The 26,256-nt window shown below is 40.2% G+C and overlaps 2 protein-coding genes and 1 long non-coding RNA gene across 4 annotated transcripts in view; 1 reads left to right on the plus strand and 2 right to left on the minus strand.

The window, feature by feature from the left end:
• LOC310688060 overlaps nucleotides 1-26,256 on the minus strand; it is a 150,436-nt gene that overhangs the window by 47,180 nt on the left and 77,000 nt on the right. The gene's annotated exons all lie outside the window — the stretch shown is intronic.
• The window catches only part of FBXL13 (F-box and leucine rich repeat protein 13), a 69,630-nt gene that overhangs the window by 15,000 nt on the left and 28,374 nt on the right, over nucleotides 1-26,256 (plus strand). For both annotated transcript variants that reach the window (XM_083464023.1, XM_083464022.1), the window contains exons 7-12: nucleotides 224-439; nucleotides 1,311-1,406; nucleotides 3,365-3,500; nucleotides 16,595-16,647; nucleotides 17,207-17,307; nucleotides 23,956-24,085. In XM_083464023.1, coding sequence (XP_083320149.1) covers nucleotides 224-439; nucleotides 1,311-1,406; nucleotides 3,365-3,500; nucleotides 16,595-16,647; nucleotides 17,207-17,307; nucleotides 23,956-24,085 — 732 coding nt within the window. The remainder of the gene's footprint in view (nucleotides 1-223; nucleotides 440-1,310; nucleotides 1,407-3,364; nucleotides 3,501-16,594; nucleotides 16,648-17,206; nucleotides 17,308-23,955; nucleotides 24,086-26,256) is intronic.
• On the minus strand, nucleotides 8,501-24,166 carry LRRC17 (leucine rich repeat containing 17). The gene is made up of 4 exons (XM_083464096.1): nucleotides 24,026-24,166; nucleotides 12,363-13,256; nucleotides 9,551-9,706; nucleotides 8,501-9,070 (listed from the first exon to the last, which is right to left on the minus strand). The coding sequence occupies exons 2-4, from the start codon at nucleotides 13,117-13,119 to the stop codon at nucleotides 8,667-8,669; spliced, it is 1,317 nt and encodes a 438-aa protein (XP_083320222.1). The 5' UTR covers nucleotides 13,120-13,256; nucleotides 24,026-24,166; the 3' UTR covers nucleotides 8,501-8,666.

Consider the following 26,256-nt stretch of genomic DNA (forward strand, 5'->3'; position numbering starts at 1 on the left):
GGGGAGGAAAGTTACATTTCCCTTTGAGGCCTGTTCTGTGCCCATTAATTATCACCTCCCTTAACTGATGAAATTTACATTTTTAAAAAATCGTGTTAGATGCAAAGACACATTTAAAGTCTCATGTAGTTTGAGAACTGATTTCTTACATTTGTCAAAACCAGGCTGTAGTTTGAATAAAGAAAATGTTAATTTTGTTGTCCTTTTTGTGTACATTTGGCAGCAAGTAGTAGAAGATTCTGAAGATTTTCTTAGTGTTGACTATCATGGTGAAAAACGTGAAAAACGTGAAAGGCATGAAAGACTTGAAAAGCATGAAAAACAGGAGAAAGAAAAAAGTCACTTTTTAAGACATTCACATGAAGATTATATATCAGCACCACCTATAAAATCAGGCAGAGATCATATGGCAAAACTGCCAGAAAGAGCAGTGGCCCAGGTTAGTAAGCACAGTTTAATAGGTTTAATTCAAGCTTCTCTGAAGGCTCAGGTATGTCCACAAGGGAGAAACCTAAAGGCAGCAAAAGGCACAAAATTGACTAGCAGATACCAGCTTCCCACTGCAGATATAGTAGGTTTGCCAGAACCTGGAAAAGTGCAGGGCAGGAGCTTTGATCAAGTTGTTGGAGCCATTTGAGTCCCAATTAGTGGAGCCTCAGACATAGTTCTTTTTATCTGTTATGGACACTCTCCAGTTAGAATGTTCTATCAGCATTATTAAATTTTTAAACAGTACTAAGCTACCACTTATGTATACTTGATCCCAAAGCAGCAGGGGCAGTGGGTAGGGTGGGGAGTGAAATGAACATACATATTTCCTACTGTTCATTGGGTTTTTCAATGGCAAGCATCCACCCTGTGCACTCCCACCAGGTTGGAGAGGTGGAAGTGACCCCCTGCTTAAGTTGGGGGGGGGTCATTAAGACAGAGGAATCCCTTCAAGTGTTGATCTTGTGGAGAAAATGTGAGTTGGGGTGGTTGGGGGAGGGATATTCACTGTAAAATGACAACAGGTGAAACACTCCGAGTAGTTACCCTAAATGTCATAGGATTAGATATCCTAGTCACACTTTAGAGTGATGAGGCATCTGAAAAAGGAATACTCGGATACAATGCTGCTCCAAAAGACTTATCAGTGGTGGGAGAAACATTACATGCAGCAATTGGAAATGGGCATGGATTGCAGAGCACTATGCAGCAGCTATATTTTTTGAACCAGGAGAAATCTAAGCGCTAAAGATCAACAGTGGACAAGTTTTAAGCTTAAGTAATGCTTTGCATGTTACTGTGTTTTTGTGTTTTGAAATTAGGTCTTCCATTATTTAACTATAATCGATTTGGCAAGATGTGCTCAGGTTAACCGAAATTGGAAAGCAATGACACAAATGGGTTCAGTATGGAGCAATGTAAGTACAGATGCTTGAAACCAAGATTTAGTACCAATTTTTTTCTTCTTATAAAAATGAATTGAAGAGAAAACCCAATAAATAATGGTTCTCCTTGTTAAATTAGCCTATTGTCCTTCAAATTTAATAGTGCTGTCAGAGAATAGTTATGTATCATATGATAATGATTGCTTTGGCTAGAATTGTTGCACGGACGTAATTTTCTTATAGTCTCTTATTTAAACATATGCATTTTGGATAGAGATAAAGTAATTTTGGTTTGGCTATCTAATATTCCAATTACAATTAATCACAAATTTTATTTCCCTTATGTTTGAGGGATTAATGTTAATTAAATTGATGGCAAAGTTTTAGAGTCTGAGGGCCCCCTTTGTTCTTGAAAAAGGGCTTCAATCCAACAGAGGCTGGAGATAGATTTTTATCCAATTCTCCCTTCCCCATGCAGCCTCCCATGCCTTTTCCAGGGCTGTTCAGACAGGAGTGTCAAGGAAAAGCATGGGGTCTCAGCCCAGAATCTTTTGTGCAGAACCCTAGATCTCAGTCAAGGGTTGGGGGGACCACTTCTGCTTTAGCAGGTGCTGAAGATTGCTGGGTGGGAATCAGCATTCATTGGCCGTGCACACTACCACTGTGCAAAAGCAAGCCTCAACATTACTAATTAGCTGCGGGAAGCCCAAGAAGGCAAAGAGCATTATGACTGGTACATTGTTGTAATAGTAGGACTCATTAGTTGAATCTGGCCCACAACTAAATAAGTTATGGCTTATGTGTGTGGTACGGAAGCTGTACTACCCAGGACAGGATGGGGTTGTGCAGGGTTGTTAAGGCAGCAGAGAGCATTGTTGGCTGCCCACTCTCCACCTTAGAGCAGATTTATGCCACAAGGTGCCATAGGAAGGCACTGGACATAGTAAAAGATCCATCGCATCCTGGTCACTGTCTCTTCGCGCTCTTGCCGTCGGGACGGAGATACAGGACGATGAAGACAAGAACGAGCCGTCTTAAGAACAGCTTCTTCTCCAGAGCAATCTCGGCCCTGAATGGGAAGCCCGGACTTTGAAAGTCATCTAATCTCCCTTTATGGGCTAATAGCCGTAAATAAATAAATGAAATGAAAATCTCCCTTGCTGTATTATACTGTATTGTTTAATTAGTGTTTTTATGGAGCAGTCAAGTAATTTTGTTGTCCCCGAAGGGGGCAATGACAATAACTATATTATTATTATTATTATTATTATTATTATTAGACTGTAAAAAAGAAAAGTGATTAGAAAAACAGTGAAAGACAGATGAATAATTTGTGAATAATAAATATGGAAAATGTGAATGATTCCTAACAATGAACATTTGAAGGGCTCTGCATAATCCCCCCCCCCCTTCCCTAGAATATCATCTTTCACAAGTTTGGGAGAATTTCTCTCTTCAAGCTTAAAACTAAGCTAAGCTGCTTCTTCAAGTGGCTGTTTAGCTGTGCTCAGTAGCTAGGCTGCCAAGCACTTTGGAAATTGGGGCCAGAATGTTTCATGGAAATGACATCAAGTGCAGCTGACTTGGAGTAGTGACTCAGCTTTGTTTTAAATTAAGAAATCAAATCTTGTGTCAATCTCATTGAAAGATTACACCCAACCCCCCAAAAAGTACTATCCCAATGTGCCACAATATTGCGGGCTGAAACTTTACCCCAGTACTAGGCATTTGTAGGCATATGAAGCACATAATTTCTGCCTCTGTATTGGAAAGATTCCTAGATTTAGCATAGATATTGTCCTGTACATCTCTACCCATATCCTGTTGTCATTGAACTTCAATGTATTTTCATTTGATTCTCCTGAACTACTCACCTTCCAGAAGTGAAACAGTTGTTTGTATTTTTAGGATGACAGATTTAATGAACCTTAACATTTGTAATGTATAGAACTCTTTGTTGTTAATTATATCGAAATATATTTTCTGTTTAGATTAATTTTTCTGCAGTAAAAGAGAAGATTAAAGATAACATAGCCGGAAATATTTTGCTGAAGTGGCATACTAATGTGCTTAATTTGAATCTTCGTGGTTGTTCTACTCTTTATTGGTTTACCTTTAAAAATATTGGTAAGCATTTTATTAAATTTCTAATTTCTTTTCATTGTCTTGCTGTTTATGTGTCCATCTTTTTGAAATACAGCCATACCTCGGGTTGAATATGTTTCAGGTTGAGCATTTTTGGGTTGCGCTCCACGGTGACCTGGAAGAAACAGAATGCGTTACTTCTGGGTTTCGCTGCTTGCGCATGCGCTCAAAATGACATCACGCGCATGCGCGGAAGTGGCGAATTGCGACCCGCAGATGCGGGGTGCGTTTGCTTCAGGATGCAAACAGGGCTCCGGAACGGATCCCGTTCGCATCCAGAGGTACCACTGTATTCAAAAAATGTATAATAGGTTTACAATTATGTAAATTCACATACAGTGGTACCTCGGGTTACATACGCTTCAGGTTACATACACTTCAGGTTACGGACTCCGCTAACCCAGAAATAGTACCTCGGGTTGAGAACTTTGCTTCAGGATGAGAACAGAAATCGTGCTCTGGCGGCGCGGCAGCAGCAGGAGGCCCCATTAGCTAAAGTGGTGCTTCAGGTTAAGAACAGTTTCAGGTTAAGAACGGATCTCCAGAACGAATTAAGTACTTAACCCGAGGTACCACTGTACTTTGAGGCCCCAAACGAAGTTCCCAGATGAGGGTTATCCTTTTGTAACTAGCAAGGGGTAAGGAGAAGGAACCAAGCTACCTGAAGGCCAGCCCTGCTGGAGATCACTCAACTTGAGACTTGTAAGACAACCACACTTTCAACTGCAGCTTCAGACAGTCATCTCAGTGTTGGTTGGCCTGGAGAATAAGCAGCAAGGGCAAAGTGCAGATAGTGTAAATAATCCAAGTGAAGGCTCAGTATTTGTTTTTCTTCCCACCTGACAATCTTACCCAGTTTTGGGTTTTTGCTGTCTTTGTAGCAAATTCTTCTTCTTATGCTCTGTGGTTGTTTGTGGGGGTTTATTTTTACATTTTCATTTCTCATAACTAGATTGGACCTCAGACTGGAACCATAGTTAAAAGTAAGCAGAGGTGGGTGCCTTTTTGATGTTCCCACTTTCTTGGGCATATTGTAATTAATTAATTATTCATCCATGAAGTGCCAGTTGAAGAAGGTTACTTAAAGAGCTACGTTATCTTTTCAAAGCTATTTCTCATGCTAAATTCCAGTTGTGGATCGAGGGCCCCGACCCCGCTATGTGAAATAAATACACATGGACACGTGGTATAAGGTTAATGGGCAAGAAAAGGCCACAACTTTATTGATTACAGGAGTGAAAAGGTATTGGCTTAGGCATTGGATGTCTAAAACAAGGGGGTTTATTCACCAGTAGGTGGAGCCTGTTGATGCTAATCCAACTATAGGCTCCCCCCTGACGTCACCGAGGGTCGTGCCATGGCCTCCCGCCAAGCAGGCATCAGACGGAGTACACGACCGCCAGATTCCTTTAACGGAATACCCAAAAATTGAAGGCGTAGGCGATGGCCACACCTAGCCCTTAACACATCACAACACATGAATCCAATGCCTAACCTACCCACCAATACCACAAAAGTTGTGACAATTGCTACGAGGTAGGCGAAAAAACCAAGAGGCATAATGCCAAATGGAAAAATTCCTACCAGGCCCCCCAGACAACCGGGGCGACCAACCTAAGGTCCATAGCAAAGCCAAAAACCTAGACCCTGAGCTAACTGGGAGTGGAGAGTGGGTGACTCGCTGAGGGACGACGACGAATGAGGAGGAGGCGAAGCCGGCGCCGCAGCATTAAGCCACTAAACACGCCCCTCGGAGGCACCTGGTTGGCTGCCCCCAGTGGGCGTGGGCGCCGGCCGGCCAGGTAAGGAGGGGCAGGGGCTAAGGCCCCTGCCAGGGCGGAGTCCGGGCTCCCGCCCACAACCACTCCCCTCTCTTGCAGGGAGGAGAGTCTTTTCTGAACTTTTCTTTGGCCTATTAGGAAGAATAATTATTTACCTATTTAGCCATGAATCTTTCTAGTAAATAAAAATGTACCTCTGCTTTAACAGAATTCTGCTGCCTGTTTTAGGTTCCCATTTCCTGCTCTAGCAATTCTATGGGGCCATTCAGGATTCACTCATTTTTCTGTTTCAGCAGTTTTAGATTTTATTAGCCACTGAAGTAACACTTTATTCCCCTGGAACTTGTTTGGCTTTTGGGCTGCAGCTTCAAATGTCAACCATTAGATCCCTCCCATTTTTCTTTTACTCTGTAATGTTGCAGACTCTCTTCTTGCAGCAACTGGCTTCAAGTTGCCTGTAAATCCAGCCCCCCCCCAACAACAGCTGTGTTATTCTGAGTCCGATATCTGCCTTGTCATCCTTTCCTGTCTTTCTATACTGTGAATAACTAAGACCATTTGCGGGGGGGCGGGGATCATAACGGATATTTAAAGTGAGGAATTTTGTAAGTTTCAACTTTTAAAACTTAGCCAGGCACCTGCATCTTACTTTGGACCCACAGGAAGGTCTTTCCCTCTCAGTAGTCAGTTCTTCAATACTTGAGATCACTGTAGGAAATAATTCTGTGGCTGCAATCCTGTGTCACATATCTAGGAGTATACCCCACTGAACTCATGGGGACTTCTGAATATATGTGTATAGGATTACAGTGTAAAGGAATAAAAGTAAAAAAAAACAGGAGGTGTTCCTGGACAACTTTACAGAAAATTTAAAGGTAAGTTGCCAGTTTTCCGTCTATTTCATTTTAATTTGGAGCGGTGAGGGAAGGAGTGTAAGTGTTACACACACAACCCTAGCTAGCTATTCCCTCTTCCTGCCAGAGCTCCTTGTGCCCCACCTGAAGGTGTTCCTGAAGGACTGAGGATCCTCCAGAGCAATATTCCAGGGGCTTTAGCTATAAAGATAAATCAGCCCCGAGTATATTTTACGTAGGCTCTTTGGATTCCAGAAAATGATTTTCAAGCCAAATGACACATGTGAACCTTTAGGGTTATTGGAGGAGTATTTTCAGTTTGTGAAGCCCTGCTAGAGTTTACAAGCAGCTTTTTTCAATTCAAAGCATTCTTGCAGCTATGATTTTCTTAATAGTTTCTCACAAAGTATGAGGCTACAGATTAAAGCTAAAGTTGATCTTAATCCTATGCTTGGCTCACGCTTTGATAGTTTCATTGATGTAGGAAAGATAGTGGATTTTCCCTGAATTTGAATTTACATCATTGGTTTGTCAGTTACCAGTTTTGTACTGTGGGACAAATGTCACGACTGATCAGTACTGATGTACATTTTTCCTCTGCAGAGAACATAGTTTCAATATTTTCCTTCTTTTTACAAGTCAATAATTTTATTGATTTATTACATTGATATCCCTCTTTTCTTCCAAGGACTGCAAAGGTGGCGCACGTTGTTCTCCCCCTTTCTATTTTAACCTCTCAACAACCCTATGATACAGATTAGTCTGGATTGCACCCTTCTGACGCTCTACACCAAGTAGGGTGGTATTGAGATTTTTTTTGACACAATCCTTGGGGAAGCTCTGCCATTCCATGCCAAAACACGTCCTATGTTAGGAGCACATCAGCTGAAGATACTCCATTTGTGAGTGACTGTAGAACATCTGATTTTTTTTCTTTTTATGTGATTGTTTATCCCCTTCTGAACCAAATCATTCTGAAAACCCAAAACCCAAAACTGAGTAGTATTATGTCTAAATAGGCTCAGGTCTAATTCACCTGCTTCGGTGATCACTCATAGCTGAGTAAGATTGTCTTCCATAAACACGGTTTTAACAATGAGTCTGTAAGTAACTGGAGGCCAGTTCTGGATCCACATGTCCTTCCACAGCAGGGACATAGGTTTCCGGGTGGGAGTTGATCATGGTGTGGATTTGCCAAGCGTGCCTTCCTCTTAGCACGTTTCTCCCTTGCATCCTGAGTTTGAGTGTCTTCAAAGCCCATGACACCTTTGGTAAAGGCTGTTCTCCAATTGGAGCGCTCGTAGGCAAGTATCCCAATTGTTGATGTTTATACTACATTTTTTTAGATTTGCCTCAAGACAGTCTTTAAACCTCTTTTGTTGACCACCAGCATTATGCTTTCCATTTTTAAGTTCAGAATAGAGTAGTTGGGAAGGATCCAGTAATTACAAATTGGACTTTGGCTGCCTATCCCCTGACTCAGATGACTTTGCCCTTGTCCAGATCTAGGCACTTAGGAAGGATAAATTGGTGTTTGCCTATTTGTGCCTCATTAGAAAGTTGGATGTGTGTGCCTTCTGTTGCAGTTACAATATTCAACAGATTGCAGTGGATGACAGTAGTTCTGTGCACACTTAACTGGGAGTAGGCTCCACTGAACATAGTACAACTTAAAGGTAAAAAGGTACCCCTGCCCGTACGGCCCAGTCGTGTCCGACTCTAGGGTTGTGCGCCCATCTCACTTAAGAGGCCGGGGGCCAGCAGTGGCGTAGCGTGGGGGGTGCAGGGGGGCGGCCGCACCGGGCGCAACATCGGGGGGGGGCGCTCGCACTCGCAGCTCTCTGCCCCCTGCTAAAATCCACGGGTTAGGGGGCGCAAATTACTTGCCTTGCCCCGGGTGCTGACAACCCACGCTACGCCACTGGGGGCCAGCGCTGTCCGGAGACACTTCCGGGTCACATGGCCAGCGTGACGAAGCTGCTTTGGCGAGCCAGCACCAGCGCAGCACACGGAAACGCCATTTACCTTCCCGCTATAAAGCGGTACCTATTTATCTACTTGCACTTAAGAGTGCTTTCAAACTGCTAGGTGGGCAGGAGCTGGGACCGAACGACGGGAGCTCACCCCGCCGCGGGGATTTGAAGTCCTAGGCGCTGAGGTTTTACCCACAGCGCCACCCGCATCCCATAGTACAACTTACTTCTGGTTAAACATGGATTTCAAGTTTTAGGATGTTTAAGCCCAACTCTCTAAAGAGGTTTAGTTTATTACACAGCAATAAATCATATGCCTTTGCGTTAAAAATTTGCAAATGGTTACTAGTTAGGCAAAAATGACACAAAACAGATTAAAAAGAGTAAGTTTATAAGGAAACAGGTAATGTCATCATGTGATTAGTACCAAAAATATTTTAACAGATAATCCCTCATGAACATAAACTGCATTTAACAAAAATATAAACTACCATTTTTTCTTACAAAAATATTAAAGGATTGAATGTGGCAGTGATCAAATTAACCTATTACAGTGACAATAACCCCATGTTTCTTTCCTGTTTGAACTGGATATTCTTTGTGCTTTTCCCATTCTTCATCGTCGGTATCCTGTTCAAATGTTTCTGGGTAAATAGGAAGCTTATCTTTGGGACACTCTTCATAATAGCTTCTGACATATTTCCCAACAAACCAGCCTTTGAATTCCTCAGGTTTTCTACATTCTAAACCATGGTAGTGAACACTGTAGTGGTGCTTCAACCAGTAGAAAAGATAATGAATGTTGTAGTCACATCTCCAAGGATTTTCTCTAAGCCACAGTATTTTCAAAAAGTACAAATCTTCTAATACTCCATATTCGAAATTTTGCAGGGAGTTGTTTGATAAATCCAATTCTTCCAGGTTCATGAGTCCTGCAAATGCAGCTGTTCAAAAAATGTAAACACTAGGATTACATATCTACTGCGTAGAAATAACAACAAGCATAGAGATATGTGTTAGTACCATTAAACCTTGGCTGAGATTCACTGTGGTTGTGTTTTGAAGAAACAAGAGAGGCACAATGTTCTGAACATTATTGTGAGTCTTCTGTACGAGACCCATCATAGAGATTAACAGTGTAATCCCATACAAATTTATCTAGGAGTAACTTGTATTGAATTCAGTGGGCTTGCTTCTAAGAAGACATGCATAATATTGCACTGTAAAACAATCTGATTAATCAGTGACTGTTGTTGCTTCCCGTAGGTGGAAGTCTCTTAGATTTGATAGATATTCAACTTGTATTTATTACTATTTCATAATTATTAAAAATGACATTTTGAGGAAATGAGCCACCTTTTGTATCATGAAAGCATTTATTAAAACTCACTATAGTTTGATATATCATAATAAAGTTTACTCACCTGGGTCTATGTGAACTATTCCATTACTACTGAGGTTTAATACCTTCAGGTCATTCATGTCTTCAAATTCCTTGGGTCGTAGCTGGTTGATTTTATTGTTAGATAGATCAAGTTTAACTACATCTGGAGGGATGTTACCGGGAACTTTCTTTAATTCTTGAGAAGGAAAGAAGAAATATATATACATATATATTATGGAAAGCCATAGTCCCCGCCACAACATAGTTTCCCATCTATCCATATAACAACATAGACTACTCATGTGCATTCTGAAGTCTTCTTTTGTTTTTAAGACAGCTTTTAAAAGTTATTGTCTTCTATTTATACCCCACCTTTCTTCCATTATGGAATCCCAGGTAGCATACATGTGGTTCCTACATGGTCTCTCATCCAACATTGACCAGACTCAGACCTACTTAGCTTCAGTAAGGTGGTAGCCTGGTGTGCATATCCTATTCCCAAATACATTGCCCATTACTCCTTTAGTTTGTGTATCACCAACTTCAGAGAATTAATGTACCCACTGAGAGTTTGAAACAAAGTAAACCAACTGAGGTGCTAAAGAAACCATCTTAAAAATTTACAAGTAGTACAGATTGTGCCAAAAAGTGTCCTTTCCCTGTTGCAGACAATGTAGAGCATTGTTTTCTGGCTGCCTTATTGAATTAATTTTTATGAAGAATGATGCTATTGATTCACCAATTCACATATTATCTTTCTGTCAAAACAACATTGAGAAGTTTGTCTTCCTCTGCACTTTGTGGCTTGGGTCACTTTTAAAAACTCATCTGGTGCTATTTAGTTTGAAGATAGCTTGTGTAGTTGTCAGGTGTGGGGGTTGCAGTTTGACAGGTTGGTGGATGAATGGTCATCATCATCATCATCATCAACCTTTTATTCGACCATCAGTCAGAAAAAAGTACATTTGTCAATACACAGTTAAAAGCTCCAGGAAGATTTTAGAACTTAGCCAACACTAAAATGGGCTAAACAGATAGCCCTGTATCAATACAATCAATTAAAGTCTTGCGACGCTTAAAAGCTAAAAAAAGAAATTTGGCCACCAAGGAAGGTATAGCTCTAGTGATGTTATTCAGCAAGTGTAAAACCTGGTTTTCTCCGGATAGGAACCTAGATTGACATAGGAGTTGGTCTATACAATTTTGTCTAAGCTCTGCATAAGAATGAATGGTCTTTTAGAGCAGGAGTTTGAATGTGGATAACATTTTGTTGCCTTCCAGATATTATTCCCTGATTTCTATTGTTTTTAAATTTGTCTAGGCAGGGAACCTAGGGGTGTACAAACATCCCTAAATCCAATCCAAAATTAATTCAAACTTTCATCTAGTATTTTACGTTCTGCTACCATTGGTTTAATTTGCACAAATCTTTTTTCCATTTAATCTGCTAATGCCAATATATGAATATTTTAAACATTTTTATTTATCATTGTACATGATAGACATGCATGTCTCAGGTATCAGCAAATATTTGCAAATCAGTTACTTTCCCTGTGTGTTTCTTTTCAAAGTTAATGAATCTAGAAAGACAGCGTGCAGAAACAAATACAGTGGTACCTCGGGTTACATACGCTTCAGGTTACAGACTCCGCTAACCCAGAAATAGTACCTCGGGTTAAGAACTTTGCGTCAGGATGAGAACAGAAATCGTGCTCCGGTGGCAGCAGGAGGCCCCATTAGCTAAAGTGGTGCTTCAGGTTAAGAACAGTTTCAGGTTAAGAACGGACCTCCGGAACAAATTAAGTACTTAACCCGAGGTACCACTATATCTTGCGGCAATTTAAAGACCAAGTTAATTAAGTGACTAATAGCCCATCATAAAGACATCTCTGGCTGCAGTTCTAACCCTGTCTACTAAGAGGCAAGTCCCATTGAATTAAAAATGGGGGAAATGATCTCTTGAGCCAAATGTTAATCCCATGAGCCAAACCACTGGCCAGAGGTTCTCTACCCCCTGTTTTAGGGAATGGGTAGTAGCCAAAAAGTAGCAGTTGAATTCAGTTGGTTCTTCCTGCTTTGCTAAAGAGCTTTGGAATGTAACTGAGGAGTACAGATAAAGTCTACAGGTAACAAAAGAGATAACTTCTTTCCATTTGAAAATAGCAATAATGAACAATGCAGTTCATTGGTTTTTAAAATTCAAGTAGAAACAAATTAAGGCCTCAGTCCTAAATCCACTTACTTGGAGCCCATCATTGAATACAATGAGGTTTATTTCTGAGTAGACATGGGTCAGTTACAAGACATGGGGCTTGAAAGATAAATTACTCTAAATTATTTTTATTATAAATTAATTTCCTTGTAGTCATGGGTGGTAAGTAGATGCAGGCTTCTCCTATATGATGGCACAATTTGTTTGATTAAATCACTAATATTTTTATGCTAAATGTATTATAGGGCTACATGCTCATCGTACTTCCAGGCTGCTTGCATCTGACACACTTAAGGCACATATGCCTACTTTTGTTATTTTGTAATCAGGATGCTATAAGTTTTTATCAGAAGTCTATTGATTGTTATGGATGATAATAATAATAATGGATAATGGATAGGTGAAAAATTCCACCGCTTGGGCTATAACCACCAACTGTAATCTTCTGCATCTCTACTGACAAGTAATTCCTTGAATTCAATTTGGCTTACTCTCAGGTAACAGTCAGAAGGCTTACAGCCTAAAATATTTTTTAAAATATACCGCACCTTTCCATTACCTTGGGTGAAGTTTCATAATGATAACTTTAATGGTCATTAATGAGCAGCTAAAAAGGAACATGTATTTGGCTTATACAGACCTTTTTTTCTGCAGTCCAGTGTCTGTACAGGAAACATGTAAATGTGGCAGAGAGAAGAGTCAAATTCAGGTCTGATGGGTTTAGGTTTTGGAATAGGAGGGTCTGGTCTTTCTCCTTCAATGCACAGCTGCTCTGAGTTTACTTGCTTGAGCTTTTGACCTTTTAGTTTTGTTGGGTGTACACATTTAGCATAATTTCCCAAGTTCCTGTTTCTTGGAAGCTGCAGCATCGTTATAAGGCTTTCTATCTGACAGTTGCAGTCCCATGGATTATCATACAGGCGTAAATAAATTAAAAGAGGCATGTAAATAAACACCTCCTCAGACAGGATTTTCAACTTATTGTGCTGCAGTAAAAGTGTAGTGAGTTTATTTAAACCAAAAAAAGCTTCATCCTCAATTTTTGATATCTCATTCTGTTGCAAATCTAGACTTTTTAATTTGGTGAACTTGGAAAACATGTTGTTCTTCAGCTTGCGAATTCTATTTCTTGCTAGGAGCATGTGTTTTAAATCTTCCGGCCAATCAGACAATACAAATGTCAGTTTCCTTTCTTGGCAATCTAAGTATTTGTCATGAAGATAGGTGTACACGTCACATGGGGGGCCTGGGGTGTAGCGCTTGACGGTGCCAGATGCTCTTCTTAAGCCGTTTGACTTTCCATTATTTGCTCTGTTTCTTGAACTTCCATTTCTTGTCTTCCGAAAGTCAGCTGCTTTACAAAAGAAAAGTAGTATTATAATTGTAACCACTTGCATCCTGACATCCAGCTGGTCCCAATTATTTTGTACAACAGCTGGAACAGTCAGAGTATTCCTTTGAAATCTGAGTTTGGAAGCCTTTAACTAGCGTGGTTCTGAATCAAGGAGGCACAGCAAGGGTTTGAGGAATCGCTCTGTTGGAAGAAAAACAGAATATTAGCGAGATATTACCCTAGAATTAATAATAAAAAAATTTTATTATTATTATTATTATTATTATTATTATTATTATTATTATTATTATTACTCCGCCTATCTGACTGTGTTTCCCCAGCCACTCTGGGTGGCTTACAACATATATAAAAAATTGTAAAACATCAGACATAAAAAATTTCCTGATACAGTGGTACCTCGGATTAAGTACTTAATTCGTTCCACTGCGCCGCCGGAGCACAATTTCTGTTCTCATCCTGAAGCAAAGTTCTTAACCTGAAGCATTATTTCTGGATAAAAAAATTCCTTCCAGTAGCACCTTAAAGACCAACTAAGTTAGTTCTGGGTTAGCTGAGTCTGTAACCTGAAGCATATGTAACCTGAAGCGTATGTAACCTTCAGATTGTCTTCTAAAGGTCAGTTGTTTATTTCCTTGACATCTGATGGGAGGGCACTACTGAGAAGGCCCTCTGCCTGGTTCCCTGTAACTTCACTTCTTGCAGTGTGGGAATCACCAGAAGGCCCTCGGAGCTGGACCTCAGTGTCCAGGATGAACAATGGGGATGGAGACGCTCCTTCAGGTATACTGGACCGAGGCCATTTAGGGCTTTAAAGGTCAGCACCAGCCCTTTGAATTGTGCTCAGAATTGTACTGGGAGTCAATGTAGGTCTTTCACGACTGGTGTCCTAAATTATAATGAATTAAAGCTGACATTTCAATATGTTTTCCATAATAATCAGCACATTGTGTATTGAAAATAATTCCGACTGTGATAATAATGGTGAGCTTCCCTCCTAAATGGAGATATAAATAATTTATTTATTATCAAATAATGATGATGTCACACACCATTATACCTGATACAGTATCACCTGATACAGGGGACTCAGGGAATGAATTTGTAAGGGCATTTAGGTCAACAAATGGAACCCAGATAATTTTGCCATGGTCTGATGATTATTGGCTTGTAGTAAACATGGAAGAAGCTGTTTTCATTAGTGACAGCAGTGCTATGGAATGCCCTTCTTGGCTGAAATATGCAATGCCCCATCAGTATTGGCATTCCATTGACTCCTGAAGATACACCTGCTTAAAAAGCATTTCCCTGATTTCCTGACTTTCGTCTCGTAGTAGTAATTTGTTTTTAGGATGGCTCAGGTTATTTTATTTTATTTTATTAGTTTTTATTAGGGGGGGTTGTGGTACAAAGCAAACGGAAAAACAGGGAACTGTACACCTGTTTTCTCAAAGTCAATTCATAGTCCTTTTCACAGATCGTTTATGTTTGGTGAGAGACATTTTTGTCAGACGTCTTGCAGTTGGGGGAAAGGAGAGGTGAGGATGAATATATTGTTCTTTCATTCTGTTGCCTATTCTTAGTGTGGGGGGGGGTTGTGTCAGCATCACATGAGTAGGTCCTTTGTGTATTTATTTATTTATTTATTTGTTTGTTTATTTTTATTGATATTGTGAGAGGTTAGGGGTTCCCAAGCTTGGTTGGTTGTATTTGGTAGTAATTGTTGTTGTAACTCTTATGCTGTTTTAAGGGGTTTATTATATATTCTAATTATGGGTATTTGAATGTAGCTGTTTTACACTGTATTTTTATTTTTGGTAGCTATATTTTTATTCTTGTTATTTTGCTGTTGACGTTTGTTTGTGAACTGTCTTGTATTTCTTCTTGAAATGAAAGCGAGTGAATGGGAATTACATTGAATGTCATTCGCTCTTTTAAACAAGTGTTAAGTGATGGACACTGGGAAAAGAAATCCTACCTTCCCATATATGTTAATAGTCTGAAGTAGCAGTGACTACACAGGAAAGAGACCTTGGGTCTTTGTGGATAGCTTGATTAAAATGTTGACCCAGTGTGTGGCACCTTTGAAAAAGGTGAATTCCACATTAAAGGTAATAATACCCTGTTACTGGTTTACCTGGTGGTCGTTGTGGCCTGACATGACTGTTGGGCAAGGAGTGGGAAGCATCAGGAATCTACCTGATGTGGCTGGGCAGGAGGGTGGAATCTGGCAGTGGAACTGGAGTTAGCTAGCACCATCAATGGTCAGAGGTGATGGGAATCATATTGTCTGGCTCCCAGGGAGAAGGGCTTCCAGGGCAGACCAGAGAAAAGATTATGAAGGTTTGGTCCGCCCTTGGAACATAGAAGGTGGACCTGCCCAGCCTGTCTACTGCCGATGCTGCTCTTGAACCTCTGGCTTTCCACAGGCCAGAAGTTTTCCAGCGCTGGTTAACACTGACTGACAGCAGAGTTTCAGAGTCTCCATGGTTTCATATTTTCTCCTAGCTCAACCTAGAGATGCTGGGGATTGGACATGGGACTTTCTGTACACATGCAGAGCAGATGTTCTACCACTGAGCTTTGCCCTCTCATAATCTTATGATTCTTCTTAGCCTGCTTCTAAATATTTGCTCTACTGCCTTGGCTGGTACAATACCATGTTCTATGAAAATATTGTCTGGGATTGCAGCCTAACAGCATGGGTGGGAAAGTGGCCCTCCAGATGTCATTGGACTCCATTTCAGTGTTTGCTAACACAATCAATGGTCAGAGGTGATGGGAGTCATGTTCAAGCAGTATCTGGAGATCACAGGTTTCTTATCCCTGGTGTACAGGATAAGATGCTGATTCACTCTGTTATGTACATGTAGGCTGCAATCCTATACAAATTTACCTGGGAGAGAGCCCCATTCACCTCTAGGTTCCAGTGTTATAGTAATATGATCTAGTTCTAAAACTAAATGGACAAAGAGGTTTGCCCAGTAGTCTGCATTATCTTCTCATCCTGGAGGCAAGGGGATCATAGGAAAGTGAGGCCATTAAACAAGATGGACCCATAGCATGGGCTGAGATGTCACAGGACAAAATCTTAGTTAAGAAAAAGGCTTATAATGTCCCTATTCATTCATAGTATCAACACTCATTAAGTTTACATTCCTGACCCAATCAAGTCTAGGAGCTGTCAGAGGAGTGACATGCTGTCACAGGCATCTTGTCCAAGCCTCAGCAGGGTGGCTTATCTTACTGTTTGAGAATGTGTGTTAACAGAGCAATAACTACATTCCTTTGGTGATTGGGGGGTGTCCCTGGAAAAAGCAAAACTATCTTTTAACAATGAAAACATTGTGTAATCCCAATGAAATGACATATCTCCAGTGTTACTGACCATTGGTATAATATATATTTCATTCTTTCCCATTGCATTGCTGATTTTGGGTTTATGTTACTGAAAACTGCTAGATATTAGCTGATGTTTTCAAGTAATGCAAGATACTGATTTGGTGTTATATTTATTTTAGCTCACTGTAAGAATTTGCAAGACTTAAATGTCACTGAATGCCAAGGGTTAAATGTAAGTATTCATACAACAAATTTGAAATAGCCTTAATGTAATTCAGATATAGTGAATTTTAGTTCTAATTTTGATTTCTAGAGAAGACACAACATTTTTAAAATGAAAAGCTGTGCTCTATTTATGTAGCATAATATGGCTAAAGTCCAAATATTACTAAGTTTGAATAGGAAACCCATCTGATTTCATGGTTTGTAATCAATGAAAAGCTGTATAGACTTCTAGCTTCAGTCTACACTGGTGTGAGGAGCCTCCAATGGGCCAAATATGGATCAGAAACAACAATTTAAGGAGGCTATTTTCAAAACTAAAAGAGGTCATTTATTCTACCTAAAGATTCTGGTTATTTTAGTTACATTTATATGTTGTATTATGTTAAGAATGTGGTTACAGCAGATGATGCTAAATATTATTATTATTGCATGTCCAATTTATTATCAGATGTCTTAGGTGTGCTGTTGAAGTATAGTGTGAGCTGAAAAATGCATCTGATATAGAGCCATATTATTTACTTTAAAAAATGAAGCCAATTTCATTTATGATTTTCTTTATTGAACAGGATGAACTAATAAGGCTTGTAACAGAAGGTTGCCCAGCAATCCTTTACTTAAATTTATCTCACACAGATATCACAAATGGAACACTAAGACTTCTGTCAAGGTAAAAACAATCTGTTTTATAAATAAATTCTGAATTTTAGTGTAACAGTAGAAGAAAGATTCCACCTTTATAAAGATCAGCTACTCTCTCTCGCAGACTATCACTGTAATATGGAAACAAGTGTCCCCCAACTTTTTGGACCAAGAGACACATTTGAAATTGTAGGAAACTGCTGTGGGTGCCAGAAAACAACAACAATTTCACAGCAGAAAAGTTGGCAGTGCTGAGCACCCCCCTCAAAAAAAAAGGGCAAACTACTACAACCCTCTCCCAAATAAAACAGTGATCAAAAAGCAGGGGCAACAACCCTCCCTCCAATAAGACATTGACCACTGGTTTTGAGAGACTTCAACATCCCTGCCAAGGCAACTGGCTCTGGGGTGGCTGAGGACTTCATGGCTGTGGTGGAACTGACAATAGTAAGGCTTGAGAATATGGACTGATAAAAACTTGCAGAGAGGGGACAAGTAGCTGGGCCAGGGAAGTTATTATTGCCTCCTTGCAAGAGGGGGTGATCCTTCCCTGCTTGAAGGAGGCAGTGGTAAAACCACTTGTCACGAAACTCTCCCTGGTTTCAGGAAATCTAAGTCTTTACTGGCCAGTTGCTAATCTCCCCTTCATGCTCACAAACACAAGATACTCTCTGAGTCTGACAGATGACATGTTCACAGCCCGATCCTATAGATGCACTCAAAAATAAGTCCTATTGACTTTCTCCCAGGTATGTATGTACAGCCTCAGTTATTTGGACTTCTAAACAACAGATTGGGAAAGGACCATGAAATAAATTTGGTTAGAGCTGAACAGAGCACCATGATTACCTTATTATACACCTGCATGCTAAAGACCTGATTAGGCACTTTGGAGCTATTTGGACAATGAAAGAGAACTGTGTTAATGGCATGTTTGATTTTACTGCAGTTTACCCCAAGACGTTCTAGTTAGTTAGTTATTCATTTATTTGGAATAGTTATAGCCCACCTTTCTAGTTCAACCAGTTAAGGCAGCTAACAAAGACAGCTATTTAAAAATACAGCCACAACAACAACATTTTAAAATTCAGCAAAAGATGGACAGTTAAAATATAACAACAAACAAAACAAAACAAAACAAAAACTTAAATGGATAATCAGCAAAAAGAATTGTCTAAACACAAAAGTTTTCAGGAGGTAGAGATGAAGCTGTATAGAATTACTGAGGTTGTGACAGATGTAAAGTAGCTGCTGTAGTTGAGAAAGCCCTCTCACCATGCATTGCATGGGGGTGATGCACATCAAAGCACCTCACCTAATGATGACCATGAATAGGTCAAGGGAAACAGGACCATGCAGGAGGAGATGGGCAGAACAAATCCTCTGTGCCAGTGGTTGCAAGGCTATACTGGCAAATTAAATGCTTATCATATACCAGGGTTATCAAATTGAAGGAGGCAGTTCACATCTTCTAAAGGTAAATTGCAATGAATTTAATTAAAATAGGCCATTAAATCCAGTTCTCTGTTACTTTCCCTGAAGCTCACAATGTGCCTGATTAATCCCCTAATATGCGGATGCATGGTAAGACACGATGAAGGAAGGCTACAATAGGAAAGTGTGAGATACTGGACTTCTAAAAGGTTCTTGGCAGGAATTTCAAAAATACAAGTCAACCCTTGTGAAACATCTTCTAGCTGCTTCCCTGCTCCCTTCTGTATTATGCATATACTTTAAGAATCATAGACACAACACAAGCTAGTCTAAATCTTATGTCTGAAGCTCCCTACCAGTTGTGAAGCATAAGGCTCCCTGAGTTCAATGAGACTTCTTGTATTGGGAACTTGCAGCCTTCCAGATGTTGTTGGACTATAACTACCATCATCTCTGATAATGGGCCATGTTCACTAGGGCTGATGACAGCTGCAGTCTAACAACATATGGAGGGCCACATGTTTTCTATTCAAGTTCCACATACCTATCTTGCACCTAGGCCTCACCAGTAGTGAGGAACTGATCAACAAAGTGCAAGTACAGTGAACATTGAGAGGAAACAATAATGTCCTCTTGGGTTTCATTAGATAGAGGCAAGGGAAACCTGAGTATCGTTGGACATGCACTGCGGACTTTAAGAAGGCTGATTTCCTTAACAAACTTGAGGAACTACTGTGTGAGATCCCACTATACAGTGATACCTCAGGTTACATACGCTTCAGGTTACATACGCTTCAGGTTACAGACTCTGCTACCCCAGAAATAGTGCTTCAGGTTAAGAACTTTGCTTCAGGATGAGAACAGAATTCGTGCTCTGGCGGCTCAGTGGCAGCAGCAGCAGGAGGCCCCATTAGCTAAAGTGGTGCTTCAGGTTAAGAACAGTTTCAGGTTAAGAACAGACCTCCGGAACGAATTAAGTACTTAACCTGAGGTACCACTGTATGTCAGAAATACTCAAAGAGAAGGGAGTCCAAGATGGATGGAAGTTTCTTAAAGGTGAAATATTGAAGGCACAAATGCAGATGACTCTAACAAGAAAGAAAAATGGGAGGCATTTGTTGGTAAACATTTTTATAAACAACTTGGATAATGAAACTGAGAAGATGATCATCAAATTTGCGGATGACACCCAAACTGGGAGAGGTATCTAATGCTGTAGAAGTATTGAAGACAGAATCAGGATTGGAGATTACCTTAACAGAAAGGAGAACTGGGCCCAAACTGCCAAAATGAAATTCAATAGGGATAAATAAAAAAATTCCTTCCAGTAGCACCTTAAAGACCAACTAAGTTAGTTCTTGGTATGAGCTTTCGTGTGCATGCACACTTCTTCAGATACACTGAAACAGAAGTTGCCAGATCCTTCTATATAGTGAGAAGGTGGGGAGGGGTATTACTCAGAAGGGTGGTGGGAATGGGAGATTGGCAGATAGCTGAAATGAGCCTGTTGACGACTCTTAACGACTGCAATAGGTCTTACAGGAAAAGGCAAGGGGTGAGAAGGTGAAAAATGGCTTAGTCATGTATAATGAGATAAGAATCCAATGTCTCTGTTCAGACCAGGTCTCTCCATGGTTTTAAGTTTGGTAATGAGTTGCAATTCAGCCGCTTCTCTTTCCAGTCTATTTCTGAAATTCTGAAATTCTGAAAGCTCATACCAAGAACTAACTTAGTTGGTCTTTAAGGTGCTACTGGAAGGAATTTTTTTATTTTGACTATGGAAGACCAACACGGCTACCTATCTGTAAATAGGGATAAATGTAAGGTTCTACACTTAGACACTTAGACAGGAGGAACCAGCTGCACAAATATAAGATGGGGGACACCTGGTCTGGGTGTAGCACATAAGAAAAGGTCTGGGGGTTTTTAGTAGACTACAAGCTTAACAGTCAACAGTGTAATGTAGCAGCAAAGAAGCTAATGCTATTCTAGATTGCATCAACAGAAATATAGTGTCCCAATCATGGGAATGTCATAGTACTGCTCTATTCTGCCTTGATCAGACCACACCTGGAGTAATGCGTTCAGTTCTGGGCATCACAATTTAAGAAAGATATTGACAAGCTGGAACGTGTGCAGAGGAGGCAACCAGTATGATCAAACATCTGGAAACCAAGCCTTCAGTATGTTTTACCTGGACTCCTTCCTTATGCATTTCAGCTGGTCATAATTTGCTTGAATGAAATAAAGTATGTTATATAGGTAGTTTGTTAAATAGCTAATTTGTTCTTTGTGCCCATGTTCCTGTGTGTACACCAGCAAATGAAAGCTGGGTTAATTCTTGCTGTGAGCTAGAATCAGCTCTAGTATGACAATCTCCTTAAATGTCTGATCTGTATAGTTTTATATCCTTATGCCATTTTCTAGTGTCCAATGTGGCCTAGTGGTATTTTCAAAGTAGCCTCCAAGTTCATAAAGCCTTTTCAAATGCTGACATTTCCCCCTGCAAAAATAATATTCCATTTTGGATCAGTGTGAATGAACTTTCTGTTTTCAGCATACCATATTGTAGTTTTCCTATCTGAACTTTGCAAAAGTTCTTTCGCCCGCCAAGCTATGTTGTCCTAATCACATTATCTCCTGCAACCACAAAAAGAAAACAAGCAAACAGCTCAGACTGAAATTTCCTTTAAGACCCCTCCCACAAAACCCTTAGTTTTTGAACCAGTTTCCTGTTGTTGGCAGTCTCAACTAGGTGCAGCTTACGTACTATGTTATATTTTAACACAATTCTTCAGTAACATTTATAAATCATACAGTTGGTTATGTTACGATGTTGCTGGGCCAAACAAAGCTCATTCATTGTGAGCCTGCACTTCCTTAATAAACATTATCCCCACTTTGAACCCTCCTTTGCTGTCAGTCTGATTGGCTACACTCAGTCAGGGCTTTGAAAAGATTCACACAAAAAACACTGCCCCGTGAATGCCAAGTATAGGGGATGCAATTAGATTCCACCTAAACATTGGGAAGAACTTCCTGACAGTAAGAGCTGTTCGACAGTGGAATTTGCTGCCAAGGAGTGTGGTGGAGTCTCCTTCTTTGGAGGTCTTTAAGCAGAGGCTTGACAACCATATGTCAGGAGTGCTCTGATGGTGTTTCCTGCTTGGCAGGGGGTTGGACTCGATGGCCCTTGTGGTCTCTTCCAACTCTATGATTCTATGATTCAATACATCCCATATGTTGAGACATCTAACAGAGCATCCCTCCAAGGGAAATAAAATGACCTAAAAGGTAACCCAATCTCCCTTCTCTTTGAAAGGTATGCACGCACACATTTTCATAGAAATGTATTGTTGTAAAAAGCTTGTTTCAATTCAGCCATGCATTTGGGACTCCAGAATACCTATTTGTTTATTACATTGTTATATTAAGAGACACCTGAAGTCTAGAAGAACAAAGTATAATTAAAACCCATTGCAGGGATTGGCCCTATGACCCTCCAGATGTTGCTGTGCTACAACTCCCATCAGCATCTGTGGGACCACAGGTTCCCATTCTTGCCATAAAGAATATTAGATACTGACTAATACAAGCTGGAGCATTTTAACTTTGCCGAGAGAAGATGAAGCCTGTTACCATTCATTGTTACTTGTCATTGTCATCATGATGTACATACTGAGAATATAATCCACAGTTTGTACACCTAAAAATTAATGTGCTATCACTGGAAGATCTTGGGTGTTTATCTTCTCACAGAAAAGTTTATCTGAATTTTTACCTGCCTTTTTGTCTTAATACAAAAATAAATATTTACTGTTTATATTTCTTTCCATATGCCTTTAAATTTAACCCTTATTATCTGCAAAGTTTTCCCTCTCTTATTCATTAAGAACACAAAAGTCCAAGTCTTACAAGCAGTGGTCATGATGTCATACTTTCATCACGGTGGGTGTTCCCAGCTTAGCTTTTGCTGACTTGTGAAGTTGCCTTAAATGTTTTCCTGAACTAAAATTTGTTGCAGAGCATGTTGTCTACTCCTAATCATACAGTGTATTTTTTCTTCTGCAAGCTTTCATTTGTGGTAATTGTGGCATTGCATCTCTTAATTTAGTTCAACTACTTTATAATTGTATAAAATTAATACTCTTCAGTATGATAATGCCTAAATATGTATTACAGTGGTGCCTCGCAAGACGAAAAGAATCCGTTCTGTGATTCTCTTCGTCTAGCGTTTTTTTCGTCTTGCGAAGCAAGCCCATTGACGGATTAGCGGATTAGCGCTATTAGTGGCTTTTAGCGGCTTATCTGCTGATCGGATCATCTGATAAGCGGCTTAGCGGCTTAGAAAAAGGGAGGGGAAAGGGGAAAAAACCAGCAGGAACTCACAAGATATTGTCGTCTTGCGAAGCAAGCCCATAGGAAATTCGTTTTGCGAAGCACCTCCAAAACGGAAAACTCTTTCGTCTAGCGAGTTTTCCGACTTGCGAGGCATTCGTCTTGCGGGGCACCACTGTATAAAATTGAAGTTGTAGAGAGTACAGTTTCAGAGTATTTGTTTGCTGTGAATATTGTCTAACCCACTTCCTTTGTCTGGAGATATGTTATAAAGGTTTCCTATTAATAAGTCACACAGTGCAATCCTGTGCATATTTACTCAAAAAATGCCACCATCCTCAATGAGGCTTACTTCCAGATATAGCAAAGTATTACAGCTTTAGGTTGTTATGTGAGCACACAACTATTTTGTATTTTTGTTTTGTTAGAATAGCTGTGTCAAACCTTAATGGAAACAATTGCACAAGCAGGGCTGGTCTAACATTATGTTTAATTTTTTATGCTTTTAATATCCTTTGATAGAGTTCTGGTTTTCATTTTGAACACAAAAAGCTTAAAAAACAATGTGAAGTTAACGTTACAACTTGGTCCTTAAAATGGTTGAGAGTCCTATATTTCTAATTTAGTGCAAACGTTTGAGTTTACAACCAAGGAAAGTCATTTTAAAATCAGGTTTCGTTTAAGATGACTTTGGTTCGTGAATCATCTTATCAAACAGTGTAAAGTACATGCAACAAAGAAAAATGAAACACAGTTTTTTTTTGTATTCAGGCAAAGTGAATATTCCCATTAAATTCCAGTATCCACCCATGTTCTTAGAAAGCTTTTTAGCTACAGTATCAAGTTGCACCAGAAATCTGTATGCAACATCTTAGTAACTGACTTCTTCTTTTATCTGGCATAGGGGATGCCCCAATTTACAGTATTTAAGTTTAGCTTATTGCAGAAAATTCACAGACAATGGCTTACTGTACCTCGGCTCTGGAAGAGGGTGTCACAAGCTCATCTACTTGGATATTTCAGGCTGCCTCCAGGTTTGCATTTCAGTTTTCTTTTTCATATTGTAGCGAAGTGATTCCTTTAGAGAACTGACGGCACCAAGCGCTCATGGCATAATCAAGTAGCACAGGCACTGCAGCAAAGTTTTGAGAGGTTTTAAATTACATTACCACAGCTGCTTAAATTTTCCTGAGGAATAGCACTATAGGCTTTTGGCTTTTGTCCAGTGGGCGTCTTTAACTGTAAACAGCCAGTCCTTATTGCATAATGAAAGCATGCATTGCTGTTGGAGGTGGACTTAAAACATGCTTGCTTTGTGCTTTTGCTTCCATACGTACAATTTGCAGACAATTGACAATACTCAGGGGGTCCTCCGCTGAGCAAACAGAAATAAAGCTCCTTGAAAGGAACAGGATTTCCTGAAAAGGAAATCAGAGTGTCAGCGAGCTTTCTAATATCACTTTCCTTCTTTTGTAAAGTGTACGTATGTAGCATTGTAACATACTACCGCCCTTCCACTAAGAGAGAGAGAGGGAAATATAGAGAGAGAGTGTTACACACTCTTTCTCTTTCTCTTGGCCCCCAGCCCCCAACAGTCTTTTTTGTTGTTGTTGCAGGGATGTGTACAGCTATTCTTTCAAGCTGCTTCATTTAGGCAGCCCACTGTCGGATGTGTAAGAATCTATACAGTGGGGACATCCTGTACCATCGTAACGTATCTTCAAATTCATAAAACAATTATTGGAAACCATAGGAGGTTCCTGCAGGTGATGCCAAGGCACACTTTGAACCTTGCTCCATTCTCACTAGTGCAGACATAAAGGTGAAATATAAAAGCATCTAGGAATGAATTGCAAGAGCTACTGCAGAAAATGGGATTCCTTGGAAAGAAGAGGGGGATATAAATTTAATAAATAAATAAACATTGGATTTTCCCTTCTTCAGTCCCTTCCCACTAGCACCACATATGCATGCAAAAGACATAAATCAAGTAGTAAAAGCAGGTGAAGTTCTCTGCAGAAGAAAGAAAGCTGCCCAGCCATGCCCTCACTTTGCGGGTTATTTCCCAATTTCCAGCCACCCTGTTTAGGATATAGAGACCTATTGCACACCCTTCCAGGTCCCCCTCTGTCCTATCAGCAATGGTAGGTCATTCCTTTCCATTTCCATGTCCCTCATCTGGGATCAGGTGAGACCTCATTGACAAGTTCACATACCAAACAACCCTTTCCAAAACAATTTGACTCTGTGTTAAAACTGAAGCAACAGCCCGTCTCATCTTCACCTCTTCCCCCCTCCCAATTTCCAACTAATCTTCAAAGCAGGCTGATTTCCCCCAAGCCTCTGACCCTTTAAGGCGACTCTCTGAAGCCAGTTTGGCACACACACAAGCATTTTGTACATACACAGGCTGAGAGCTTCAATGGCACCCCTCTGGAGGCTTCACCTGGGGCAAAAACCACCGCTGTGGCACTGCTGAAGGGGTTTGCCGGAGACTAGCACTCCTTACTCTCAACCTAAAATCCTTCAGTGATGAAAAAGCACCACTGAAGGCCATGGGCTCCTTTAGTTTGCTCAGCTCTCCTGCCAAACCACAGAAAGCTCCAGCCAGTCTACAATTGTGGGCAACTGAGAGATGCTGCTAATACTAGGCATAGTGTAATCACAGAAGCAAATTGTTTCCAGCCTAGTTGAAAACCCAGCTGATAAGTTTCTAAAATTTTGTACACTATAATTTCCATATATCTATTTCCAGCATAGGAGGAAAATACCCTGCTGATTTAACGGGGGTCAAAGCAGCCTGGATAGAGACTTAATACTTTGCTGTGTTCCAAAATATAGTTGTTATTTGCAGATAGGGTTGGATTGCCCCAAGACAGAGTCAGCTGGCAATGTTCAGGCCACCTCACATTTCCTGGAGGCTGTGGGAGGCAAAGTGTGATCACAGCAATGCCTCTGCGGGCATATCTGCCAGACTGATTTGAACACCTGGCATGATGGCTCTTCCAGCGGCACTAATCCAAAAATTAGAAAATCTATGTAGAGGAGTAACATTATGGAGTGTTCTGCCTGTTCTTATCTACAAATTAAGCTTCGTTCAAAGCTAGGAGGCCCTAAATGGCAATAATTCCAATATGTGGTCCATTTTATGTTTAACAGAAATATTTTAATTCAAGCCAAAAAGATGTATTATAATGTACACTTG

The sequence above is a fragment of the Podarcis liolepis genome (genome assembly GCF_965112155.1).
Source record: "Podarcis liolepis genome assembly, chromosome: 10".
NCBI lineage: Eukaryota > Metazoa > Chordata > Lepidosauria > Squamata > Lacertidae > Podarcis > Podarcis liolepis.